The sequence below is a fragment of the Sardina pilchardus genome, chromosome 9, assembly GCF_963854185.1.
Source record: "Sardina pilchardus chromosome 9, fSarPil1.1, whole genome shotgun sequence".
In the NCBI taxonomy this organism is placed as follows: Eukaryota; Metazoa; Chordata; class Actinopteri; order Clupeiformes; family Clupeidae; genus Sardina; species Sardina pilchardus.
In genome coordinates, this window is record NC_085002.1 from 20,681,313 (window position 1) to 20,706,312 (window position 25,000).

General features: G+C 43.6%; 1 protein-coding gene across 4 annotated transcripts in view; it reads right to left on the minus strand.

Moving 5' to 3' along the window:
- The window catches only part of hdac7a (histone deacetylase 7a), a 49,554-nt gene extending 26,158 nt beyond the window's left edge, over positions 1-23,396 (minus strand). The window contains exons 1-4 of one of the 4 annotated variants that reach the window (XM_062546272.1): positions 14,880-15,150; positions 14,315-14,388; positions 1,443-1,615; positions 686-785 (exon numbers count right to left, since the gene is read on the minus strand). In XM_062546272.1, coding sequence (XP_062402256.1) covers positions 686-785; positions 1,443-1,562 — 220 coding nt within the window. In that variant the 5' untranslated portion in view covers positions 1,563-1,615; positions 14,315-14,388; positions 14,880-15,150. Of the gene's footprint in view, positions 1-685; positions 786-1,442; positions 1,616-14,314; positions 14,848-14,879; positions 15,151-23,093 lie in introns of those variants that run through there. The other 3 variants (XM_062546271.1, XM_062546273.1, XM_062546274.1) reach the window with 3 other exon arrangements.
- Between the last annotated feature and the right edge of the window lie 1,604 nt (positions 23,397-25,000).

A 25,000-nucleotide genomic window follows, 5' to 3' on the forward strand; every position in this document is an offset into this window, starting at 1 on the left:
ACAATCAATCAATCAATCAATCAATCAATCGTGAAAGATCAACAAAAAAAAGCATAATGACAATAGCATTCTCAAAACAAACAATTAGCTTGACATAACGATTTCATCAACACAATGAGAACCATCTAGGCTTGACTGTCTAGAAGTGCTACAGTATTGCCGTGAAATCAGACAGGGCGAGGTCATTAGTTTGACATCCCACGCAGATTCCCAGACATTAATCAATGTCAACGCCGAGCGTGTACTATGTGGCTCATGTAAACCATGACACAGGCAGCTGCTGAGCAGGAGGCAGCCCTGCAGTGGACGGGACACCCCAGCAGATGTGCTCACTGCCCACTCAATGGCAGCCTGGCGTGGCGACTCAGGGGTGTGGCCGGTATAGCGGCTAGAGTGCCCCTAGGTGGCACTCTCTCTCTCTCTCTCTCTCTCTCTCTCTCTCTCTCTCACTCACTCTCTCTCTTTCTCCTCTCTCTTTCTTTCTCTCTCTCACTCACTCTCTCTCTCAATCACTCTCTCTCACTCTTTCTCTCTCTCACTCACTCACTCACTCACTCACTCACTCACTCACTCACTCACTCACTCACTCACTCACTCACTCACTCTCTCACTCACTCACTTACTCACTCTCTCTCTCTCTCTCCCTCTCTCTCTCTCTCTCTCTCTCTCTCTCTCTCTCACTTACTCTGCTTGCTGGGGTCTTTGTGGCGGATCTGCTGCAGCTGTTCTTGCTCCTTCTCCTGCTCCCGCTCGCGCTCCCTCTCATTCCAGCGTTGCCTGGTGAACTGAAACAGAAGCACAGAGAAAGAGAGCGCTCTCGCATAAAACTCAAACTTCCACGGCGGCCCTGCAAAAAAGACGGAGCCGCTTGACCGGGCCGCTCGATCGCACACTTGCGCCCTGTCGAGCCCTGTCTGCGTTGTGTTTCAGTGTTGCACAGTACAGATGACATGTATGCATAGCTTCCATTACGGTGCACGATGCTAGCTGAGCACCAGATGCAACAGGTATGCACGGGCTGGATTTGCGTAGCTCGTCTGCATGGTCAACGGAGAAACGGCGTCTGTCTGTGTCTGTGGGGTGTCTGTGGTTTGTTAGCTCAGTGCGATACTGACAGCAGACAGAAGCACGACCGTGCACAATGTTACGCAACTGATTAGCCGTTCCGATTCAGCCCTGTGTATCAGTATTGTTATCGGTTTGTACTGTATAATAGCAGCAGCTACTGATTATTCTCATTAGCGTGATGTGCTAAGAACAGAGCCGCCGTTTCTGAAATGTGCCGCGGGTGAATGCCAATCACAAACCCTGCATTGATGTGTTGTTTTTTTTTCGATGTGAGTGACTGGCGATTGTTATCTGCCTGTCTGTGTTTGTGGCGGCTGGCTGCGAGGCGAAGGTGAGCCGGTCTGCCCAGGTGAGCCGAGGCGGGTTTACTGTACCTGCAGGTGCTGCTGCGCTGCGTACTGGTTGCAGGGCTGGCTGGCGAAGGGGTTGTAGATGAGGGGCGACAGCATGGCCGCCTCGCCGCCCGGCCGACGCTGAGTCACGCGCAGATCCATGGCAGCCAAAACCTGAGGTCCAAACGCACGGCTGCTTCCTACTTCAACATCCGCTAGAGACGCGAAAAAAGCCACAGATAGAGAGAGAGAGAGAGGTGTAGAGAGATAGAGGAATAGGTAGATATATAGAAAAGGATGTGTTGATGAACAGATAGAGTGAAAGAGAGAGAGAGAGGGGGAGAGAGAGAAAAGAGAGAGACAAAAAACAAGTTAGTTGTTGCAATCATTCCAAAGACATCCTTTTTTTCCCAGTAAGTGCCCCTTCGATTCACCTTACTTGCGTCAGCTACCTGACCTACCTGAGTTTCAGTGTGACTGAGAGCGAGCGTCATTCGCCGCACCGTCTGAAACCCCGGTAACAAAATCTCAACCCTGCTATACGGGCCACTCAACCCCCCCCCCCCCCCCCCCCCCCCAACCCCCCACCACCCCCTCTCACCACACAGCCCACTGACACCGATCCTTCCCTTGAAGATGTCCCGTGCAGTTTCTCTCGGGGGTATCAGCTATCTGGGGTGAGGTATCAGTTGTACCCTGTGCTGTTGTTGTGCGCCGCTGTTGTGCTGGTGTAGTGTGTGTGTGTGTAGTGTGTGTGTGTGTGTGTGTGTGTGTGTCGCTGTTGTGCGGTGTAGTGTGTGCCGCTGATAGTGTGCGGTGTGACTTGAGCGCTGCCTGGGAATGGCAACTCTTTCAGCCATGCATCATGGTGACACCCCACAGCACTCGCTTACATAATGAGAGAGAGAGAGAGAGACAGAGAGAGAGAGAGAGAGAGAGAGGGAGAGAGGGAGAGAGAGAGAGAGAGAAAGCACCTGATGGACAAACAATGGGTGTGTGTTTTTTTTAATATTTTTTGAAAGCTTAACTGGCTTAGTGCTTCAATGCTAATGAAACTGGCAGGTACAGTAGCACTGCAAACATTCAACAGGAGTGTGCTCTCCACGGCACTCACACTTAGCACAGTTCAGACCGAACAGAGAATTACACTCTCAAAATGTACTACCGAGGCATGATGGTAATGTTGACAATAAGTAAAGGCTATCCAAATGTGTGTGTGGTGGGGGCTGTTAAGTGTGTGTGTGTGTGTGTGTGTGTGTGTGTGTGTGTGTGTGTGTGTGTGTGTGTGTGTGTGTGTGTGTGTGTGTGTGAGTGTGTGTATGTGCGTGTGTGTGTGTGTGTGTGTCTGTGTGTCTGTGTGTGTCTGTGTGTGTCCATTGTATGTTTTCTTCACATCAACATTCTCCACATCCTCGAGCATAAAGACCATTTGGCTCTCGTCCAAAAAGCTCTCAGGAAAACAAGCATAAGACTACAGAGAGGAAAAGAGGGGAACGGGGTGCCACAGAGGAACGAAAAAATGGAAAGAATGTGAGAATAAAAAGAGAAGGGAAGTGGGGAAGAAAGGAGCGGATAAGAACAGTGTTTGCAGAATTGGGGTCAGATGTATGAATCTTTCACTTTCATAGGTTTTTTCGCATGAACCAGGCTAAATTTAGAACCTACAAGCATTCCTTCTTTCCTCTACTCTCTTTCTTTCTATCTCATACACACTCCCTAGCGCACACACACACACACACACACACACACACACACACACACACACACACACACACACACACACACACACACACACACACACACACACATTTTTTGGTTAAATACCATCTTTCTTTAAATTACACAGTGGGAGAAGGCTTTCAAAATCTCAAGAGCTGCCTGCAAAAATGTCAGTGATAGCACAAATCGGGGCTGAAAAAATGAATACATTTTCAATTGAAATTGCAGTTCTAATGCAATTACCAGATCGCGAAGGCCAGACTTATGCTACTCATAACACAATTGTTCGGGAACATTTGGCTACTTCCCCAGGCAACACTTTTGACATTACCAACATTTCAACAAGCTCCGTAGGCTGCAGTATGATAAATGGACAGCAAAAAGGCAAACAGAAATAGTGCTGGTCTAACCCAAGAAGTAATATCTCAAAGTAATTCTTAAATGTATTATATAGTGAATACTGAACAGAAGCTTGACTTTCAAACATTATATTGCACATCAAATCGCAATTGTGATAACAGAAACACTGCAATTAGATATCTACCGCTAATCGCTCAGCTCGAGCACAAATCATAAATTATGACCCGCTCCTCCTCTTCCTCGTGGACTAAGTGTCTTTAGAAGCACTGCTTTGGAAAAGAAAAGAGCTGATGCATTTTTTGTTGTTGCTGTTGCTGTTTTCTGGCTTGTAACACCACACCCTCTGCTAACCTTGGCATTCCACATGTCGTGTTGGCTTGAAGTGGGGACCAATCAAAATAAATAATAAAGACATCCATTCAATAGCTTCTAGTAAACCCTGTAATCTGGATTTGTAGGGGTGGACAGGGTAGTTGTATCTGGAGTTGGGGCGGCGGTGCAGTAATGAAGTCTGATTCCCCCGCGCAAGGGTGAAATGTGATCGGTCGTACAACAGAGAACAAGCCCCGGTGAAAAATGCTTTGGCAAAAAGACGTGCAGACGCCTTAGGAGGAAATGTACCATCAGAATGCCAACAGAGTGTAAAATGATTCAGGTCCCACAGGACTAGTAAGCCCCTTCTTACAGTAAGCCCAGCCTGCTGACTGGAAACAAGAACAAAACAAAAAGAAAAAAGCTCTCCGTTCTTCTGCCATTCACAAAAACACAAAAACCACTGACAAAGAAATGTATATACTGTATTATCAAGGTTAACTTCACTTGTGTTCGTAAAAGTTATAATCCACAGTTTCATATCTGTGTTCAAAGTTGTTATTCAAGCAGGATCACATAGAGGCCTCACAAAGCTATGCACCTGCAAAGGTAAGAAACTGGGGTTGAACGAAGAGGATGAATTAGGGAGGTTTCCACCGAAGGTCATGCTGACGTGTTTTGCTCTGCCTTGCTCTGCTTTTCTTTAATAAAAGAACTTCTTTTCTGAGAGCTCAGAGACTGTTTTGGAGAGGGGAGAATTCCTCTCTGGGCACTCTCTCCTCTTGGCGCAGAGGAGTCGTTGCTAAAAACTATACTACTTGTTGTGGTTCTTGTGTCTTATAATATTGGGAAGATTTTCCTGACAACCACACAGTGGAAGGTGTTCCTTGTGAGAGAGTGGGGATAAATATGAGTTGTGCATTAGGCCTCCCTCTCTCCCTTCACCTGATCTCCCTCCCTCTCTCTCTCTCTCTCTCTCACGCTCTCTCGCTCCGCTGTATGCCCTGTATGTATCTAACACAGCTCAGTTCTCTAAAGTCAACAGGCGCAGTTCTTACAAAAGTATGAGGGACATTTATGGACCTGATGTCACAACACGTCTTGACCTTATAAAGGGGGTGCACCACATTTGCTCTGTGGCAAAACACGCACGGCCAAGGCCTCAGCTGAAACTGTCTCAGAGCCCCGAAGGCATTGCTCTGGGCAGGAACAGCACAAACCTGTTAGCTTATGATACATAACTCTGAGTGTGGCAAGTAGCCAGTATTTGCTTACCACTATCAGTCCCTTTTTAATTTTGCACGCTTCTTCAGCGACTCAAATCGACGTGATGCAAGCCACACATACACACACACACACACACACACACACACACACACACACACACACACACACACACACACACACACACACACACACACACACACACACACACACACACAAACACACAAACACACACACGCACAAGCAGGCTGATGCAGCCCTGGATGTCTAGCGTACGGCTGACTCAGTGGCCATGTAAATGTCATGACTCACAAGGCTGAGGGAAGTGCGTTGTGTCGAGCGAACGAGCGAGCAAACGAGCGAGCGAGCGAGTGGATGGCCGCTGGGCTCCCTTTCCGCTCTCTCCAATGAGGACGCACAGCACAGACCACCCAAAAAAATCTCACTCGACAGCTTTACTGACGATCGTGTCAGTCAGGCCCTCACCCCTGTCACTCACTCTTAGTCAGCAAGGGTGCACTGGGTGTTTCCAGTCAATGCAACCATACCTTCACCAGAGTGTCACTGCGACCTGCACAGGCTTGAGGTCAGTTGCATGGCTCACAGGCCTGTACTGCAGTGTGTCATCAGGCCTGGTCTAGCACACCATGTGGCTACACGTCTGCACAAGACCCAAACCTCTCGCCGAGACAGACAGGACAAGACAATACGATTACTGTTAGAACCTGTGACAATAAAAATAATAATCCAGTGTGCTTTTATCGTCGAGAATCTACTTTTGGCACTTCTATACTACATCAGAGCAGCTTACTTTTCACCTGTGTTCACTAAGTTTCATGTGACAGAATCAAGCTATGCCATCTGTGCATACTGTAGCACCACCGTATATGCTTTGTGGAGAAGCGCGATACACCTCTCGTCAAGTGTGTCATGTGGCTGTCTCTCTCCCTATCATTCTGTCGGCCTGATTTAGATTTTAGGCTTCTAATCAGCATTGCTTGTTTAGAGCTCTGCTGCTCTGCTGCTCTGCTACCACTGGCGGTGGCTGTTTTTCTTTCTCCCCTCCCCATTGTTATCCGGTGTAGGCTATGTGACCACAGCACAGCAGTAGTCACCTCGCAGTGCTACCACCAAAACTAAAAATGGGGCAGATTGCCATGGTAACCTCACAAGGAAGTGCTCTATTAAAACACATGCAGGCATACGAGAAAGAAAAAAAAACAGCCACTTCCTGTTGCTAAAGTTAGTCTGTGTTTGTCTCGTTGAGGCTGATTTATGCAAGTATGTTCTGCTATTTTCATCTCCGCAGTTCCCTGACCTATTTCTGTACAAAAAACTTGCAGAAGTGCCTCCTGTTTATAACTGTAGCAGCATTGTGCCACAAGTCAGTTGTTTTAGCAGAGTCAAACTAACCAGGAAGAATCAGACTGTTGTGGTCTCAAACTAAAATAAATTATATGAGCGGTTATTTTTATAAGATTAAGCATAACATGGACCTCAGCAAGACTAGAAACACTGCAGTCTAGCCTCCCAGGAGTGGAACGTGGCATATCACAGGGCTCTCATCCAAAATCCAAGCATACTATTACCAGGCACATATTTTCTCATAATTAAAATGGCCAGTGTCATTTGTGTCGAAACCGGCTATTAGGTTTACGGGTTACTCTCAGTGAAAAAAACAATGTCCCTGCCCAGATACCACAGAGCAAAGCCGACTCTATTTGCACTTACTGCATATTTTGGAGTGGGACTTCCTTGTGCTTGTCTGTATTTAAGTGTAACTAAACAAATCATTCAAAGAGGATATGGTAAATTAGATCCCCTTATGAACTAATACGGAAAAAAACACCATTCACAATGGCAACTGTGAGCAATGTTAAATAGTCACATTTATGGATTGTTTGGCAGGTCCACACAGTCTCTTAAATACCTACTATGCTTCAATGCATTAGTTAGTGTATTATTATTTGTGTTATTATTATTGGTTGGCTAATAAGTAATAATAACTTACTTACAACTAATGTGCTGTAGCTACTGAGTTGTCACTACAGTTTGCCTTAACTTAATGTGCTAGAAACACAGATGATCTTAAAGGAAACTTCTACTCTAACAACCAAAGGTCTACTCTTGGATAATAATAACATCAATAGATTTTCATATTTGCATTTTACGTTTGGGACCAAAACAATGCAGAGGAATCGGATGCAGTTTTGAGTATAAAAACTGAAATATGGATTACCCATTAATAACATTTGGGAATAAGCCTTGGGGGCAACTTTGCTAAGTAAGCAAATTACTTTGTTAAGCTACTTAATTGGCTCACAAATTCATGAAACATCTAGACTACTATGGAGAAGATATCTGCACACAAACTGAAGTATGTTTACCTTTGTTATTAAAAACTAGTTATTATATATGTATCAAACTGACCGTCACTGTGGATTTTTTCCACACAAGATGGCTGTGACCAGAGGAAGAGCTGACTAATGCATTGACTGCACACACTACCATTCACTTTCTTTACGATTACAAAGGTAAAAATACGTCACTTTGTCTGCAGAGACCCTCTCCATGGTAGAATGGATGGTTAATAGTGATGTTACGATGCACTGTGAATCGGCTAAAAATCTATACTAATGTGTGAAGATTACAACCGGATGAGAGAGAAAAAAAATAATCTACATGCAATCTTTAAACAGAATAGGCCATAACCTGCTTTTGATTTCACTTGTTCAAGGTCAGATTGGTCAAAATGTTATTCTAATTCAAAACAACCTGATCAGGGCGCCAGACGAAACGGAACATGCTAACTGGGATAAAGTGACAGTTCAGACCTTCTGTTCCTCTCAGTTTCTATAAATAAAGTCATAAAGATTTTCAGCTATACTTTGTCTGCAGCTCATTCTGTCAAAGGTGTGAAAATGGGATCATGAAGTGTAAAATCGTGAATTTGACCGAACTGTGACTTGAATGCATCGTTACATCCCTAATTGTTTGAGCCTAGTTAATGTTTTTTTTAATAGAGAAGTTGCCCCAAAAGGCTATGCTTATTCGGGTGAAAATGCATATTATGGTTCTACAAAGAACTGCAACGATTAATGTCACTTTGATTCCAAACAAAAATGTACACTCATAATTATTCTCAAATACACCCTAGGTTAGAGTTTCCCTTTAAGAAGAGATCAAAGTCAGGCATTCAGAAGGTGTGCAGAGAGAAACACAGCAGCACAAGAGAAGACAGAGGAGAGGACGATATCCATTTATACATTCACACACTCAAACGCACCTGTCCACGACCCTACTGCAGAGTCCACACACTCCCGCCTGAGCCCTATCTCACGCAACCCTTACCTGGGCAACTTGGCTTCACTACCAGGGTCACGCACAGCACAGCCCAGGCCAGCTCAACCCAGCCCAGCACACGTGAGTCAACGGATACACTCGGCAGCTCCACAGACTCCTCGCTCTCCCCACTCAGATTTGCCTGCAACCCCTTCCATACACACACACACACACACACACACACCAATCCCACAGACACATGCTCCCTCTTCTCTCTCTGTCCTCCCCCCTCCCCTGTGCAGCAGGAGTCCACAGCTGTCAGGGACATTCAGTCCCTCTGCTTCCGAACAGCTGGAGAAACCATCCCCTTCCTCACAGCATCTGTTTGTGTGTGTGTGTGTGTGTCCCCTTGCCAGTGCATCATATTTATAGCGACAGCCATTTGTGCACATGTGTTTGAATGTGCCTATGTCCAAAGTGTTTGTGTGGCGTGTAGTGAGTAGTGTGTGTGTGTGTATGTGTGAGAAAGTGTGTGTGCATCAGGAGGGGGTTAAATTAACGTGTGGGGACATATATTTATAGTATCCTACTTTCTGTTCACACAACTGTGTCATTATATTTTGTTTGTGAGGCATGTACGAGCATGTGTGACTACACTGTATGTTTGTGTAGTCTATTAATAGTGAGGACCACTTGTTGAACATTTGTGTCCTAATGTGTGCATGGCGTGTGTGTGTGTGTGTGTGTGTGTGAGTGTGTGTGTGCACGCATGCAAGACTGCATGTATGAATATAAATCAGTACTTATAAATAATATTCTTAACGTTTGAAACCTGCTGTTGTCCTTTTGGCCCTAGGTCCACGCAACACATGTCCGAACACAGGTCAGATGTGTATATTTAGAGGGGGAGTGTGTTGTTGCACACTTGTGTCTTGATGTTATTTAAATGCTGTAAAATAACTGAGCCTGGATATACAGTGTCACTGCCGAACGAGTGTGGGCACATGTGTCAGTTTACTTATACTAACGTTAGTGTTGGCAAGTCACTCTATGGTGTGTGTGTGTGTGTGTGTGTGTGTGTGTGAGTGAGTGTGAGTGAGTGTGTGTGTGTGTGTGTGTGTGTGTGTGTGTGTGTGTGTGTGTGTGTGTGTGTGTGTGTGTGTGTGTGTGTGAGTGTGTGTGCGTGTGTATGTAACTGTATATTTGAGCATGTGTGTATTTTCATGCGTGTGTGAGTGTGTGTGTGTGTGTGTGTGTGTGTGTGTGTGTGTGAGTGAGTGCACACACACACGCATTTATTTGTAAAGCACCTGCATGACCCTTACTTTCATCTGTACACTTAGGAGGAAACAGGTCTGTTCTAAACACAGCCAGGGTAATAAAAAGTTGACAAACGCCATGTAGTTCACCCGAGGTGGAACATTTCATTCATGTCTGCAGTCTTCCATAACGAGTCAAACAACAACCGAGGTGACATTTCTTCACAGTGTGAAAGCAACCACTACATGTTCCATTCTGTCTGCCACTACGGGGTGGACTCTGTTCCAGTATCCCTCTCATGTACATTCGGGGTGTGCCATATTGTATCACATCTTGTGATCATTCTTCATTAACATAAGAACACTCATTTTGTGATATTGTTGATATAGTTGCACAATGATGTTTTTGCATAGCTTTGTACATATGCAAAATGGTGCCTGTGTGCCTTTTTTTACGAAGCTGTGCGTTTTTTCCCCCATTGAATGCAGCTATTGAGATGAATGACAATACGATGTGTTAACTCTGTATAACTATATATTCTACAATTTTACCATGTATCATATTGTATATTGACATTTTTACTCAGCATATTGAAATTGATTTTCTTGCCATACCTTCTAGACCTACTCTTACGCACTTTCCCTTTATCAGAGATACATCACAAATCAGTTTCTTTTTTTTTAATCCAAACTGGTGTGTTCTCTTTCAGTCCTACAGCAGCTCAGCACACAAATAACACAGCACATAATGAGCACAACTCAATACAGAGTGGCCTATAACATTACACCCTGCAACAGCATTGGGCACATATGAAACTGCACATGATTGTGTGGCTCCAAAACTGCTGTCCAGATTATTAGCTTCTGATGGCAAAGAATCAGGGGGGGAAATCTGACAGCAGTGCAGATAGTCACTCAAGTTATTATAAACAAGCACTTGAGTATACCCATTGCAAGGCACTATGGGCAATTATGAAGAATGAAATGTGAGATGGGAGCTCCAAGCTCCAAACTCCAATGGCCTGCTATATATGAGCCGGTACAAATGCTTTTTGAAGCCTGACCATCTGAACAAAGGTGATTGTAGAGACCAATAGGAGATCAGACTACATCGCCAGACTCCCTACCTTCATATGTGAAACCCTAGCCTCCTTAACACTAGAAGCGCCGCGCCGTTCTGACCCACTTATACCTAGAAGCGCCGCGCCCCGGTCATTTGACCGCTTTGACGACCTACTAGAAGCGCCGTGCTGTTGTGAACTACTTAAAGCGCGGCGAGGCGGTCAAATGACCGCTGAGTCCTTAGACTGGGAGGCTTTTACTTACACATAATGATCGCAAGATGGCGCTTCGTGCACGAATGAAATCGTTTGGTCATAAATTCAGTTTGCACTAAGCCATGTCATTCGTGTCAGACCGTGTTGTTGATAATCTGTGGTTGTTTGTTTCATTATGACATACAGCACGTTTGAGTTATCTGTTAATGTATTTGTGTTGATTTGTGTTGTTAAAAACTTTGGAAGAGTTCTTGAACAAACCTTAAGCAAACTTGACTTTCAACTAAAATGCTCTAAAAGTGAATGTGGCTAGTTCTAATTCACTCCCCAAATTCACTTCTATTCTGCCTATGTTCGCGCTGCCGAAAATGATCGGACCTGGTCACCTGGAACAAAGAGCCTAATAGTCTGGTTTCAATTACACAGTAGCCAGGATTTCATGCCGCATTTTACAGGCTACCGTGGCTACTTTCTAAAACAACTTTCATTCATTTAGGGAGAAGATCTAGGGTCTAGCTACATCGGAGGGAGGGAGATAGAGAGAGCTATGCTGAGCAGGCATAGGCGTGAGAAGTAGCATAATTTAAAATAATGAGTGAATGATATTCTCTGTTTTGCGAATGTGTAGGCTATGTTTGCGATGTCTGCTGAAAAAAAAGCTAGGCCTATTGTTTCTACAATTTAAGCTAACTTCTATGTGAATTCGAGATTCAGCATTGAGACACACATTTTCTCCTAGTTATCAAGCAGAGTCGTAGCTCACTGGTTAGAGCTTTGGCTTGATCACCCAAGGGTTGCTGGTTCGATCCCCAACCTATTCCTGACGGAAGTTCTTTTGAACAAGGCATCAATAAAGTAGGCTAGGGTATATTTATATTCTTTTCGATTCAAATAACTACACGCACGCTGGCGAATTCGAACATTCTGAAACGCGCATATGCGATGAAACATGATTGCGCATTCTTCCACGGGTTGCCTAAACAGCCAGCTTACAGCCTAGTCTATGCAGGGGACAGATAGATGGGGTGGGGGTGGGGAGGCAGTTCCTCAATGCCTCGGTGATATCTGTAGCCTAAGTATCCTAGACGAGTGTATGGGGGAGGGGGATGATCGGTTTCAAATAGGCTGCAATGGATAGTGTGTTGTATAGACCCCGAAGCCATTTGCTTTGAGAACGGCTGGCTAATGAAGTTGTTGGCTGGCTAGCTGGCTCAGCCAAAACCTTAATGCAGCCGCCACAGTTTTCATGACTGATAATGGCTTTAGTTGCCACTTCATGTCTACAGATGTGTATATTGTATTAGATATCAACACACAATGTTATTGTATTGTTTTGGACAACGTTCTGCACGTTTCACTTCAATGTAGACTGCATGCGTTCATTGCGTTGTGAACAGCGCAGCAATCTCTGGAAAGGAAACGGTGGAAGTCGCATCAGTAGGCTAGCTAATAGCCTATCACGTTCAATGCTGTAAATCCATCTGTTCCAGAATATTTGGTTCATATCATCAATCTTTGGTTTTGGTGTTTGTGCAACCGGGCCCTGACGATTTAACAAAAGTCTGAGTAGCCCTACGTAGGAATTAGGAAAGTAGCCTATGTAAGGTGAGATCAAAATCAGGCTACTTTGTTTGCTGCTTTTCCCCATGTCATTTTCATTGGTCGTCAACTCACTGGGAGTCCTGTGTGTCGTAGCAACGAGCACAATACTGATGTGGTGTGTCCAGTGGGAAAATCTCATGTAGGCCTAGTTTCTAGGCTATCGTTTATTTTTTCGCGTGTCACTATGATATAATTATTTTTAGATGCAAAAAGTCTAACTGGCTTTGTCAAAGTTTGTCAGTTGGCGGCAGAAAATGATTGGCTGGCGAAATTATTTTTCGTTAATGGTAGGCCTAAACATATTGCGATTCATCCGTTTATTTCAGATAGGTTGTTATTAAAAACCATTAACAAAAAATAATTGTTCATCGACGTTGAAAAACGGTCAGTAAATGCTATCGATATAAGATTTTGCACTTTTCTCCTGCCGAGATGTGAACACGGGACTCCAGCGTTGCAGACAGGAGTGTTAACGCTGCGCCAATTGACATTATACAACAAGTGCGTTAGGATAGGTCCTTGACTTGACGTAACTCAGTCAGTCCAGCAAATATGTAAGAAAATGCTTATACATTAGTCTGAGCTTTAAAAGATAGCCTACAAATAGAAGATAAGATGTACAACTATGAATGTACGTAGGCATACGCGCCCTACGTACATAAATAGGCTACGACGAAAATTACACATGTAGGCCTGTCGCAACGTTTTCAAAACAAACTCGCATTTTACCACTGTAAATCGCCTCCATAGACTATGCCATGTAAATGAAAAATAGTTATTAAAATAAAGCACATATATAATACATGTTGCACATATATAAACGATATGTTTTATGGTAAAATATTATTCTCATGCCCGACTGACAGGAAATCCTTGCGACATCTGCTGTGAGAAAAGAGAATAGCAGCCTGAACAAAAATGGCCGAACGCGAGACAACATAGTGTTGTCACATAAGTGAGCGCAAAATAGCTCTAAACTAGCTTGTACCGGTGTGCTTTTGATCATGTAAAAATTCTGGGTGACAAAACACGCGTATTTAGGAAAAGTCGTGAACGTAGGGTCCTGGAATTTAATCGAGTGAAAAGATTTTTTTTTTTTTGTAATCGCTGCGGTCAAATGACCGCAGCCCGGCAGTTCTAGGTATATCTAGGTCAAACCCCCACGGCGCTTCTAGGAATACGCGTCAGCGGTCAAATGACCGGCGCTTGGCGCTTCTAGTGTTAACTTCCATGACCTCATCCAATACTCCCATACAGAGAGAGAGAGAGGGGAAGAAAAAGAGGAAGAAGAAGAAGAAGAAGAAGAAGAAGAAGAAGAAGAAGAAGAAGAAGAAGAAGGTCACATACAGAAGTAAAACACATATCAAAGTCAACTGGTTGAGATCATTTTTGACCATCAGCCCTTCCTGTTCCCAGAATGAACTTTTTAGTTTCATCACTTGTCACCTTGAACATGTTATAAGTCTTTACTACAGTATGTCCAGATAAACAATTCATTCTAAATTCATTAATGAAGGTCCTTTTTGGTTGGTTTCAATTGGATTTTGGCAACACATAACATGTACAAATATTCTCTGCATTTGACCGCCTAAGTTCTCCTATTTAAAAGGTGTAAAACTGCCATGAATCATGGCAAACAACTAAATGTTCAACGCTAACGTTTCAGGCTAAATGAAAGAAACTCGGCGTCATCAAAACTTATGAATAAGTGGACCATGTGTCTTGATGTCCGGCTACTTTGTTTCCAAAGATTCTATTTAGTCACGTATTAATTCTAATTTGTAAACAGTGGACTGGATGTGCGGCGGCACACCTAACCAATTGTCCTTGTATTGCCTAATAGTAGTCTGTCGTTTTCCTTATAAAGAAATTCACTTACTCGTTTTAGGCTACTGGATTTCCGTGTGCATCATAATCTTCACTTCACTATGGGGTAGCATTCCATGATGTCATCTACAGATATAGTAGAGAAAATGAGTGGGAAAGTGATGCTTTTCCGATTATGTGCGAGACGACGGCGATGTAACATCTATGTTCTCTCGTCAAACCGAAAGCATTCGAGCTACGGCGCGGCAGTGCAGCTCTACAACTTCATCCCAGTCTGAGGTAGTCCACTGAAGTCTGTTTATGTCGACAGTGACAATGTGTTCTGCTCTGAACTGCCTAATCTAACCTAGTAGTCCTCTGATAGCGATAGAAACCTTAAATGACATGAAGCAGCTACGTTATCGGCCTCAGAAGAGTTTGGTATACTTTGGTTTTAATAGGCTATTCTATAGCCTACAATATGGCTATAGTCTAAACAAGTATTAAAACATCAGGAACTCACATGCCCCTATCAAGTTTTGAGTAGAAACCCCGTCGATATCATCAGAACTAGTTTAGGTTTCAATAAACTCGTTTTTACATGTTAAATGTTCAAAATAGAATTCATATCGACGTACGTGAGCAGGCGACCGGAACAGATCCAATTTTAGTTTGATGTCCAGAAGTCTGTGCGCCAGAGTTCTTCAGAAGACACTCCTACGATGAATAATCACAGCGTACTGGAAGCCTATTCGTAATAGACCTTAGTCTGTGTTTGTCGCGTTATGATGCTGATCCACATGATGGGGAGGCGAAGTTGTCCATTTGTCCATTTGCGGAAGGTGACGAAAAGATAAACATTCAAATGCAGCGCTGCGTCGGATACGGCCCCAAACGACGAAGCCTCTCTCTCTCTCTCTCTCTCTCTCTCTCTCTCTCTCTCTCTCTCTCTCTCTCTCTCTCTCTCTCTCTCTCGCTCTATCGGTCAGCCCTTTCCCTGAGAGTTCCTCTCGGAGTGCTCTGGCATGTTTTTTTTTTTTTCACTTTGTGAAATTTCATCCCCAAAAGCAAGTAGAGAAGTAATATAGCTCCACCTGCTGTAGCCTACTCAAAGAACTGCACTTTTTCGACTGTGAGCATGTGCTCCTCCTTTCAAACTTTCGTTTAGTTAGGCTACATCAATCTTTCTTTCACATTTGTCTTTTGAAAATACTTGAAGAATAACACAATTTGAGGTAGTGAGTAGTATTGTGGTAGGGTGACTGTATGTTCATAGAGAATTGTCAGCAGTTTGTATGCACATTAACACACACACAAACACACACACACACACACACACACACACACACACACACACACACACTCACACATGTGGTTTACCCTGGGAATTACACAAGTCTGTGTCTGAATCATGTCCGGTGGAGGCTGAAAATAGAGATGGTTAACGATGCCTCTCACAAACATGGTTTCTAATGTTCATACAGAATCAAAACATGCACTCAAACTGAAATCTATTCGTGCATATGCAGTTGTGGTTAGTTGAATTCTCGCATGAGAATCTTTTTTTATTGTAGCCTAGTTTTTATTAGCTATCTGTAATATTGTGGACAAGGTTTGACATGTACAAATATACAGAGAGAGACAGACAGAGAGAGAGAGAGAGAGAGAGATTCAACACAATTAAATGTATAGGCAGACGTCAAAGACGTGAAAGTGAAAGAGACAGAAAAGTGTCAGAAGAATAAATTTGGAACATAGAAGGATATATCTGCAGATATTAGAAAACAAAACACAAGAAAAGAATGAGTCAAACTGGCAAAAAAGAAATCCACACTTGACTGGCACTTGAAAAGAGATCAGAGGAGACATTGCACTCTGATCGACAGATGAGGAAAATGATAATGGCCTGGTGGACAAGTTGGCCCCTCTCTTTTCCTAATCTTTCTCACAGACCAAAACAGAGTACTCAGGAGTTTATCACTAGTGACTGATTTGTCCTACTAGATTGTTTGTTGCACTCTTGTGCTTGTTTAGGCCATGTGTTCCATCCTAATTCACTCTTGCCCTTGTGCCGACATGGGCACCAAACAAATATGCAGAGAAAGCAACCATCCTGATTGGATTTCTCAGCTCATTATACAATTTTGCCTTGGCAATGGCTCATTCAAGATAAACAGTGAAACAACTGCCGCCAGTGGGTTGTTTTTTTTTTTTTGGCCTTCCACATAGATCTGGTGACTTCAAGTTTTTGGTCCAAAGTGAAGAAGAGGACAACTTTTTCTTTCTTTCTCCGAGATAATCCCTCTTTTAGTGGTATTTGGCTGTTTGGCCTCTTTGTCTGTGATGTGAGGTCAGGGAAAGGGAATGAGAGAGTGAGGGAGTGGTTTTATAGAGAAATGCCAGAGGTGGTTGAGGGAAAGAAGAATTGAGGAAGACTGGGTATGGATATGAGCTATACTCCTTTAAAACAAAAGCAATATAGAAATATGTGTCTTGATGGTTTTGTGTTCTTCTGATGCCTGACAATCCATATACACGCTGATAGTCATAATGACAGTAATGTTTGCTTTTCCACTTTTCACACAGCATTGTTTGAGACCTCCAGGCGTTTTTAATAGGGCACATGACAAAATTCAATGTGGTGTTCATTTGTGCCATCTTTTATTCCACACTTCCGAAAACTTTAGAATGCAGTGATCTGAGAACAGCGCAAAGACTTCAGAAGCAAATGACTATGAGACACTCGCTGCGTTAAGTTTCTCTCTCTGATTTTCAGAAAAGGGTGGAGAACCATGGGTTGCATTCCTCCGAAAATGCACACGAGAGAGAGAAAGTTAAAGAAAAAAAGACATTCACACAGGCAGATGGTGTGTGCACACATACAGCACATAGATTAACACTTGTGCATGCATGCACACACACACTCACTCATATCCTGCACGCACACACACACACACACACACACACATTCATTGACTTGAGAGTGTGAAACTGAACTTCTTCAATTTCAATGAGAATGATCAAAACCTTGGAGCTTTTTCTAAGTTGCACATTCCTATTTCACCAGTACTTACAGCCAAGCCCAGGACTATGAATGTGTGGACCACAAAGTAACAAAATAGTATCACATTGGTACAGTAGGATATAGTAACAGCTAAAAGCTGACCAAATCTATTCCAAGCAGGTAGAACGAGTTACTAACACTGCTTAAAATAGAGTTGAACAGACATAAAGATCTATTTAGTGTTGTTAGCAAGTAGTGGCCAGTTTAGCCTGTATGTGCACATTTACTTTGAGTTTTGGTCACAGAGGATTAGAGATGTTAAAAAAGCGGTCTTTGGAAAAAAGTATGAGAGGTCTGTTTTTTGTGTTTAACCACCCACAAACCTGGGGACCTGTTTGCATAAAACTGTTTTTTTTCCACCCAGAATGACTTAACAGTGTAACGACAGCCTCTCAATGTGCTAGGCAGTAATGAGCAATAGCATACGTTGGCCAGATATGTGTGTAGGTGTTTGGCATGGAACACTTGAAAGGATGGAGCAGATGACATGGCTTGCTACTTTGGATCATGAAAACCGTGTCGACTTCAAAAATGAAACTGTTGTGCATTAAACATCAAACTTCTACGAATGTTGGTCTCTCTCTTCAAGCTATAAATACACATGAAGTTCAGATGCGTTTTAAAAAAAAAAAAAAACGCTTGGTTGTTTACATCAAGTGGAGAATCTCAGTAGGTGTGGGAGGTGGAAAGTGGTGAGACGGCTTTATAACAGGGTCTCCATCCTCTGGGGATTCCCCCAAGTGGTCGTGTTAGTCATACAGTCTCATTTTCTCGGTCGTTTATTGTTTTTTGGCACTCGTTCAGGGGATCCCAGGAGACTATTTTTACCCGTTCATGCGGTCAGCCCGTTATGGCACGAAGGGCCTATACATTTAGCACGGTAGCCTACAAGCCGCTGCAGATTCATGTTATTTGAACAGGACTAGCTGACATTTGTCACTGAGAGCCATTTGCGGATGCAAAACGAAGAGGAGTATAAACAGCTAATCAGTCAGGGTCATTCTGAGGGCCCCAGTGGAGCACTGACTCTAAAGGAGAGCTGGTCATGATGTGTTGGGGATCCTCACTCCAGTGTCCAGCTGCGGTTGACTTCTGAGGACAGGACCTACTTGTCTTGTGAGAGTGTAACTCTTCTTGCAGTGACACTCTTTGCCCACTGGGGGGATTCATTCTTGTGTGCAAAAGAATAATTAAGATTACTGAGTCCCTCTTCTGAGTGCATAAATGTGTCCCTAAATCAATCCCTATTTGGTTATGAATGAAATCAATCTTAACCTGCCTGGTAATAGTTTACCAGGTGAAGGGACAGATGGTGGCAGTTGAAACTCCCCTACTTGAAAGGATTTTGATTTCGGAGATTGGAGAATTAGACTTTCACCATTGGAATAAAGGTTTATCACTGTATTCAAACACTCTAATGACATCTCTGACAGGCACCTGCTTGCTGTGGATAAATGAAAGTAAACACACCAAAGGTGTCAAATTTAAATCAGGTTTTCATAATCACAGGGTTTTGGGTTTTTTTTACCCTCAAACAATGGGCTTGGTTAACAAAGACAGTTACATCCTGTACTGTGCCTCTTCACTGCAGCTTTTAAACGTCTCTAAAAATGTAACTCTTCCCTCACAAGACAGAACGTTTTAGATTAGAGGCAAGCAGGTGAGCAGTCTTCATTCTCTCCATTCATGTTACATCACAAACAGCACTTGCGGGCTTCGCCATGGCAATAGCTTCTCTAGTGGAAAGAATGAGATGATGTCATAGAGAACAGAAAATGTAGAATGTGTCCAGTGTTCCGCTCTGGTAGTTCTTTACTCTGTCAAAACTGTTGCTTACGTCCTTGAAGTAGCCTATAGCAACACTTAATATGGACGTCAGTTGCAAAAAAACAAAGAACTTGACCCCTACCATAAGAGGCGCAGAGGATATACAAAATTACTTTCTCCATGCATCACAGATGTTTTGGGCCGAAAGAGTTAGTGCCACATAGTAAATCCTTATGGATGTTAGAAGTCACAGGGCAGAACTGGCATACAGCTACCACAAACACTTCATTCTGTAACGTTGGCTTTCTGGAGAGGTTTGGATATTTGTATGCCAGTTGCTTTCAGCAAACCCAAATGATCTATATATTTCAATTGAGTTTGTCAAGGTAGGATCAACTCAACTCTGGATGAATTTAGTTCAGCTGCAGGAGAGAAGCGTTTCTGTCAGCTGGAGTCACAGCACTCCTCTCAGAGAAAAAAAAGAGAGGGAAAAAAGACAGAGTGAAAATAACATGGTGGGGCTCTGCAGATTGACAGCTCGCCGCAGCTGGAGCACTAAACCTGGTACGAGTTTCAAGCCAGGGATTTGGATTAAAGCAAACATGAACACAAGCGAGGTTTAACCCGGGGTTAAGTTGCTGTGGCACCACCCTGGACAGAGTTCTTGTGGGGATGGACCTCTCCGCTGTGGAAACTACCAGACAAAAGTATGCAAACATGATCAAATTCTGTTTGTGTTACTGTTGTGTGCCATCCTCTCGACATGCTTGACCTGTCTTTACCCTCGGAGGGTACTATCAGATTTAACTCAACGGAACAATAGCAGCATTGAGCTCTTCATCATATGACCTTTATGATTAACCACATCACAGAGTGGATACTGAACTCAGTCTCCCACAAAACAAAATGTATTACACTTTGTGTTAAAAGTTGAGGGAATGTTGTCCAGCTTTTCACTTTCTGAGGTGTCCTTTGTAAATGAAACACAATGTGTCCTCTGCATGGTATCACAGAAGGAGTGGTGAAGCCATCAAAGAGAATTGTGTTATCTTTGTAATTGTTATACTGTTATAATTGTGTCTGTTGTCTGTTGCAATCCCCCCTGTACAAAAGACTTATTGTCCCACAGAAATTAAATTTGTATTGACTCTGTTTAGTTCAACATAACAGTGCCAGCTAGAAAAGAGATACTCTTAGACTGTCACATAATGTGGATAGAATTGCTCACAATGGAGCACTCCACAACTTATTATTCAGTAGTCTCCACTGTGAAATTGTGGGGAGACCAAAAACTTGCAAATAATGTACACTTGGCTGAACAGTCAAGGGGTGTGCAGACAAGCAAATAACGTGCGGGTCTCAGGGAGACTTAAGGACAGGCCGAGATGCATGCACACGCAAGCTGGTAAGAAACGTCGCCCATGATTGGGTCTCCAGCTCAAGAGACGGTCAGGTTCTATTTAAGCACCGAGCGAGAAGGGCCAAGACCAGGATGTGAGCAGTGTGTTGGAACCTTCACCTCGGGTCAGAAGGAGGCCAAGAGAGGAACTTATCACTGTAATTAGCGTTAGCCACCCAAACACCAACGCTAAAAACAGCAGGGACGGCATCGTTACACACAGATTGGGTCAGAGCGAGATTTCAAATTACATGTTAGTCCACGATAAATCTCGCCGAGGAGAGTATTTATAGCCCACGAGGGACCGAGAGAAGAGAAGAGAGGCAGCGCAGAGGAAGACGACGAAGAAGCACAAGAGCAGTGGGAGAGAAAATAGCATCTGTGAGAAAGTATGAAAGTCCAAAAAAGGCCTAAAAAAGCAAGATGGGGTTCTTTCTCTCGCCGTTCCCACCAGGCATTGTCAGTGACGGAATGGCAGTGCCCAATCCACACACACACCCCCCCCCCCCCCCCTCTGCTGCAAGTCTGCACAAATGTCTTGAATACACATTCATGTTTTCAAATGATCTCCAGTCATTTTTGTCCTGCAACAATCTGACCACTTTTGTTGAAACTACTCTGCTTAAATAACTGTTGTAAATCTCTGTTATGCTGCTGTGGCTTTTGCCAGGAAGTCCTGGTGCATAATTGTCCACATTTCACAGTTACTCATTGCAATGTACCCCAGTTAACAAAAAAAAAAGAAGAAAAAAAGAAACGTTGGGAAAAGTGACTTATTACCAAAACAAAACAGTCGTTTAGGAAAAGCCCCTATTTCCGTCACATTTTGGTATGTTACCCCCCCCCCCCCCCCCCCCCACACACACACACACACACACACATACACACACCTAACAAAAAAAGCTCTTGATGTAGCTCATGACTGACTCTCTCTCTCTCTCTCTCTCTCTCTCTCTCTTTCTCTCTCTCTCTCTCTCTCTCTCTCTCTCGCGCTCAGAGGTTTGGTCTGCTTGTTTGTGTTCCCTGGGCCAGACGGGCCACTCCTGCTGAGTGACTAACTTTCCGAGATCACAGGGGTGGTGGATATGTTTCTCATTTTCTCCTCTCTCTCTCTCTCTCTCTCTCTCTCTCTCCCTTTCGCTTCCTTTCACTCTCTGTGTCCAACTAGCGAGTCACACACCGGCACAAAAACAAAATGAGGGCAAATCCAAAACAAACTTATAAAGAACTCCTTCAGTCTTCAGAAGGTCTCATGCAACTCTCTTGAATTCTGTACAATTGTCCTTTGTAACATTTGTAGAATTCTGTTAATGTTTTTTTTTGAGTGACAACAACAAGCCCTGGTAGAGCCGGCTTGCTTCCAATCAAATGAAATGGTACAGTGCAAAACCTTCATAACACAAAATCCTCATAAGTGGTTACACAATGCCCAACGTATTTTACAAACATACCAACCTCCCATCCCACCCAGTCCTCTGAGAAAATACATGCTGGGTTAGCCTAGCCTAGCCTATCATCGCGCTCATTTTTTTTCGCCTATCATTTTTCCATGCAGAAATTGCTCACTGGGGCATAGAGCACTCCATAAAAGCAACATAAAAACAAAAGTGGGAAAAATGTTCAGCCCATTGCTCTAAGAATGTGGGGGACACGCAACAAAAAAAAGTGAATTGGCCATCATCTACTCAAACGCGTCAAGGTAATCAAATGTGTTCATAGCTTGAGCGATGAGCAGCCAACACAGCTGCAAAGTTCACAACCGGGCTTGTGTTATTTTTCAAGGGAAATGCACACCAACCCTACCTACAGCATAACTGACAAGGCTGCAGAAAACTTCCAAGTGGACAAACCCATACGAAAGCTTAGAAAACTCATGCGTCCCTTTTCAACATGTTGCTTCCTCTGTGACATTTATCTGAGGCAAAGCATGCTTCTCTGAATCCTGTGAGTAATAACTACCGGCCTGTCAAGACTTCCCAAAGTTTGCAGAGGCGGGTAGATTTTGCTTAATAAAAAATCAAGAATGCACAAGAGAGAAATCTGACCCTGTCGATGTTACGAAGAATTTTTCAAGAACCACAAAAAAAAAAAAAAAAATAGGTGTGTGTTTAACTTCAGAAAGCCAAAAAAGCATTATACTCTTTGGCTCTCAAAATTGTGGGTCAAATAGGGCTTGGTCAAAAAAGCTGCGTTGGGCTTGTCGAGTCTAGTGCCACTACGAGGCCAGCGGGAGAAACACAGAGCCGCTGCGCAGGATGTGAGGCAGTCCCAGCAAGACTTTTAAAACAGAGCATGGAGGCATTCACTTTGTACAGATTGTCAGAATCACTTCGAAGCGGTTGAGAGCAACTGCAACGCTAATCAACACTTTTTTTTCCTTTTTTTTTTTTAAGGTGGCAGATCACTTCCTAATTCTGAGTCCATCATAAGAACCCCTAGGACGCAATCTTTGCTCTTTTACACAACACACAGCAAACTGTGCAGAACGGGGCAGACCCCAAAAGCAGTCATATGTATCACAAACACAAGAGCCAAACCCAATGCTCTTCAAAGTCTTTCGGTGTAGAGCAAAGCAGAGCGGTAAAAATGGACTCTGAAAAGTCAAACAACATTGTTACTGACCTGTCGTGCCTTTGATCATCCAGACTTTTAGTGACTCGGAGTTCGATGTGAGGGGAGTCCTGAGTGTAGTCCTCGCTGGAGCTGGGTGGGTATGTCTCTCCGTGTGTGTGTGAGTGTGAGTGTGTGTGTGTGTGTGTGTGTGTGTGTGTGTGTGTGTGTGTGCCTGGGAAGTCAAAAGTCCGGAGTGTGGAAGAAAAAAAGAAGAGGATATTAAATGCACATGGACCCCTTTGAAACACCTCTGACAAAAGTCTCTCCCTCACTGACTCTTGTTCTCACTCTGACTGTCTTTTTTCCCCTTACTCTCTCTTTCTTTCTCTATCTCTCTCTCTCTGTCTCTCTCTCTCTCGCTCGCTCAGTCTCTCTCTTTCTCACGGTGACTCTGTCCTATCACTGCTGAGCTACTTCTGTAACCTCGGTAGCCTGAGCCAGCAAACAGTGAACAGAGGAAAAGGAAGGAAAAAAAGAGTGTGTGTGTGTGTGTGTGTGTGAAGGGGGGGGGCTGTCAGACCAATACAGAGACAGAGAGAGAGAGAAAGAGAGACAGAGAGAGACAGAGAAAGAGAGACAGAGAGAGAGAAAGAGAGACAGAGAGAGAGACAGAGAGAGAGAGATTGTGTCTCAATAAAGCTCAAGGCGGGCTGAAACAATAGCAGGAAATGTAACTGTATCAGGATGCAGATTACCAAAATATAAATAACAAAACAACGTACTTATCTTTCCCACCTACAGGCGCACTCAAAATATGCAGCACAGTGTGCGAATTACAGAGGACACTGTCAGGATGCTTATGCTTACACACAAGGGAGGCTTTCTTGCCACTGTCTAATTGCATACACAAGGAGCCATATTTCACGAGGATAATTAAATTTCAGGACTCACAATTTTTTTTTTTTTACAAGAGTGTAGAAGAATGAATTGAGAGAGAGAGAGAGAGAGAGTGATAGAAAGACACAGAGAGGGTGGAGGAAGGGAGAAAGCAGCAAGGAGAAACGGAGAGAAAAAGTGGGAGCGACGGGGGTGTATGCTTTCAGGCTGATCCACAGCACTTGTTGGGAAACAGATTTAGTCTGCGGGGACCATCCGATCAACCTTTCCATTTCCTGTCAAGACTCAGCAACCCCCCCTTCCTAAAAAAAAGCCTACAGAGATGGAAGTGGCTTCCAGACCTGTCTCTGGATAACAGAGAGCACTAACACTCAAACCGTTTGATGATTTACACGTGATAACATAGACACATGTAGATCACGAGTCAGTCAAATACAGCCATCAGAAATGATTAACTCTCGGGTTGACTCTAATAGTAACCGCTGAGGTTTGTTCAACACTGTAAGTGTTAAAGGTGCTGGCTTGTCTTTGAGTCTCTCTGCACTATATTGATGGATCATGGAAAATGATGGAAGATTTCTGCTGAGTGTGCATGAGAGTGTTAGAGTGTTAGAAAGTGGATTTGGATATTTGGACAAAATTATTCTTTTGGCCCTTGGCTAGTAGAGTAAGAACTTGTGGCTTGTCAGAAGGGCAAGATAATCAAGTTTTTTTTTTTTTTTTTTTTAAAGAGAGAACAACCCATGTTTGAACATGAAGTGGTGAATGTGCAAATGCACATTTATATTTGGGTTTCTTGTGAATTTGGTACTTCCTGAGTGATTGAGCTGACGGAGATGGTTATTAGACTGGCATGGGAACTGCAGCAAGCGCTCTCTACCAAAAGCGTCAGACTTAACTTTGGGGCTTTGTGGTGTGGTCTAACTGGTCTGCTGCGATGATCGAGCCAAATGTCTTCTTAGCCAAGCCGTAATGTTAGCCCTTAGCACAACAAACCTACAAAAAGTTGGTGTGGTTTTTGGGTCGCAACCTCCTCTTGGACCACTTTAAAGAAGACAAACTATACTCCCCCCCGCCCC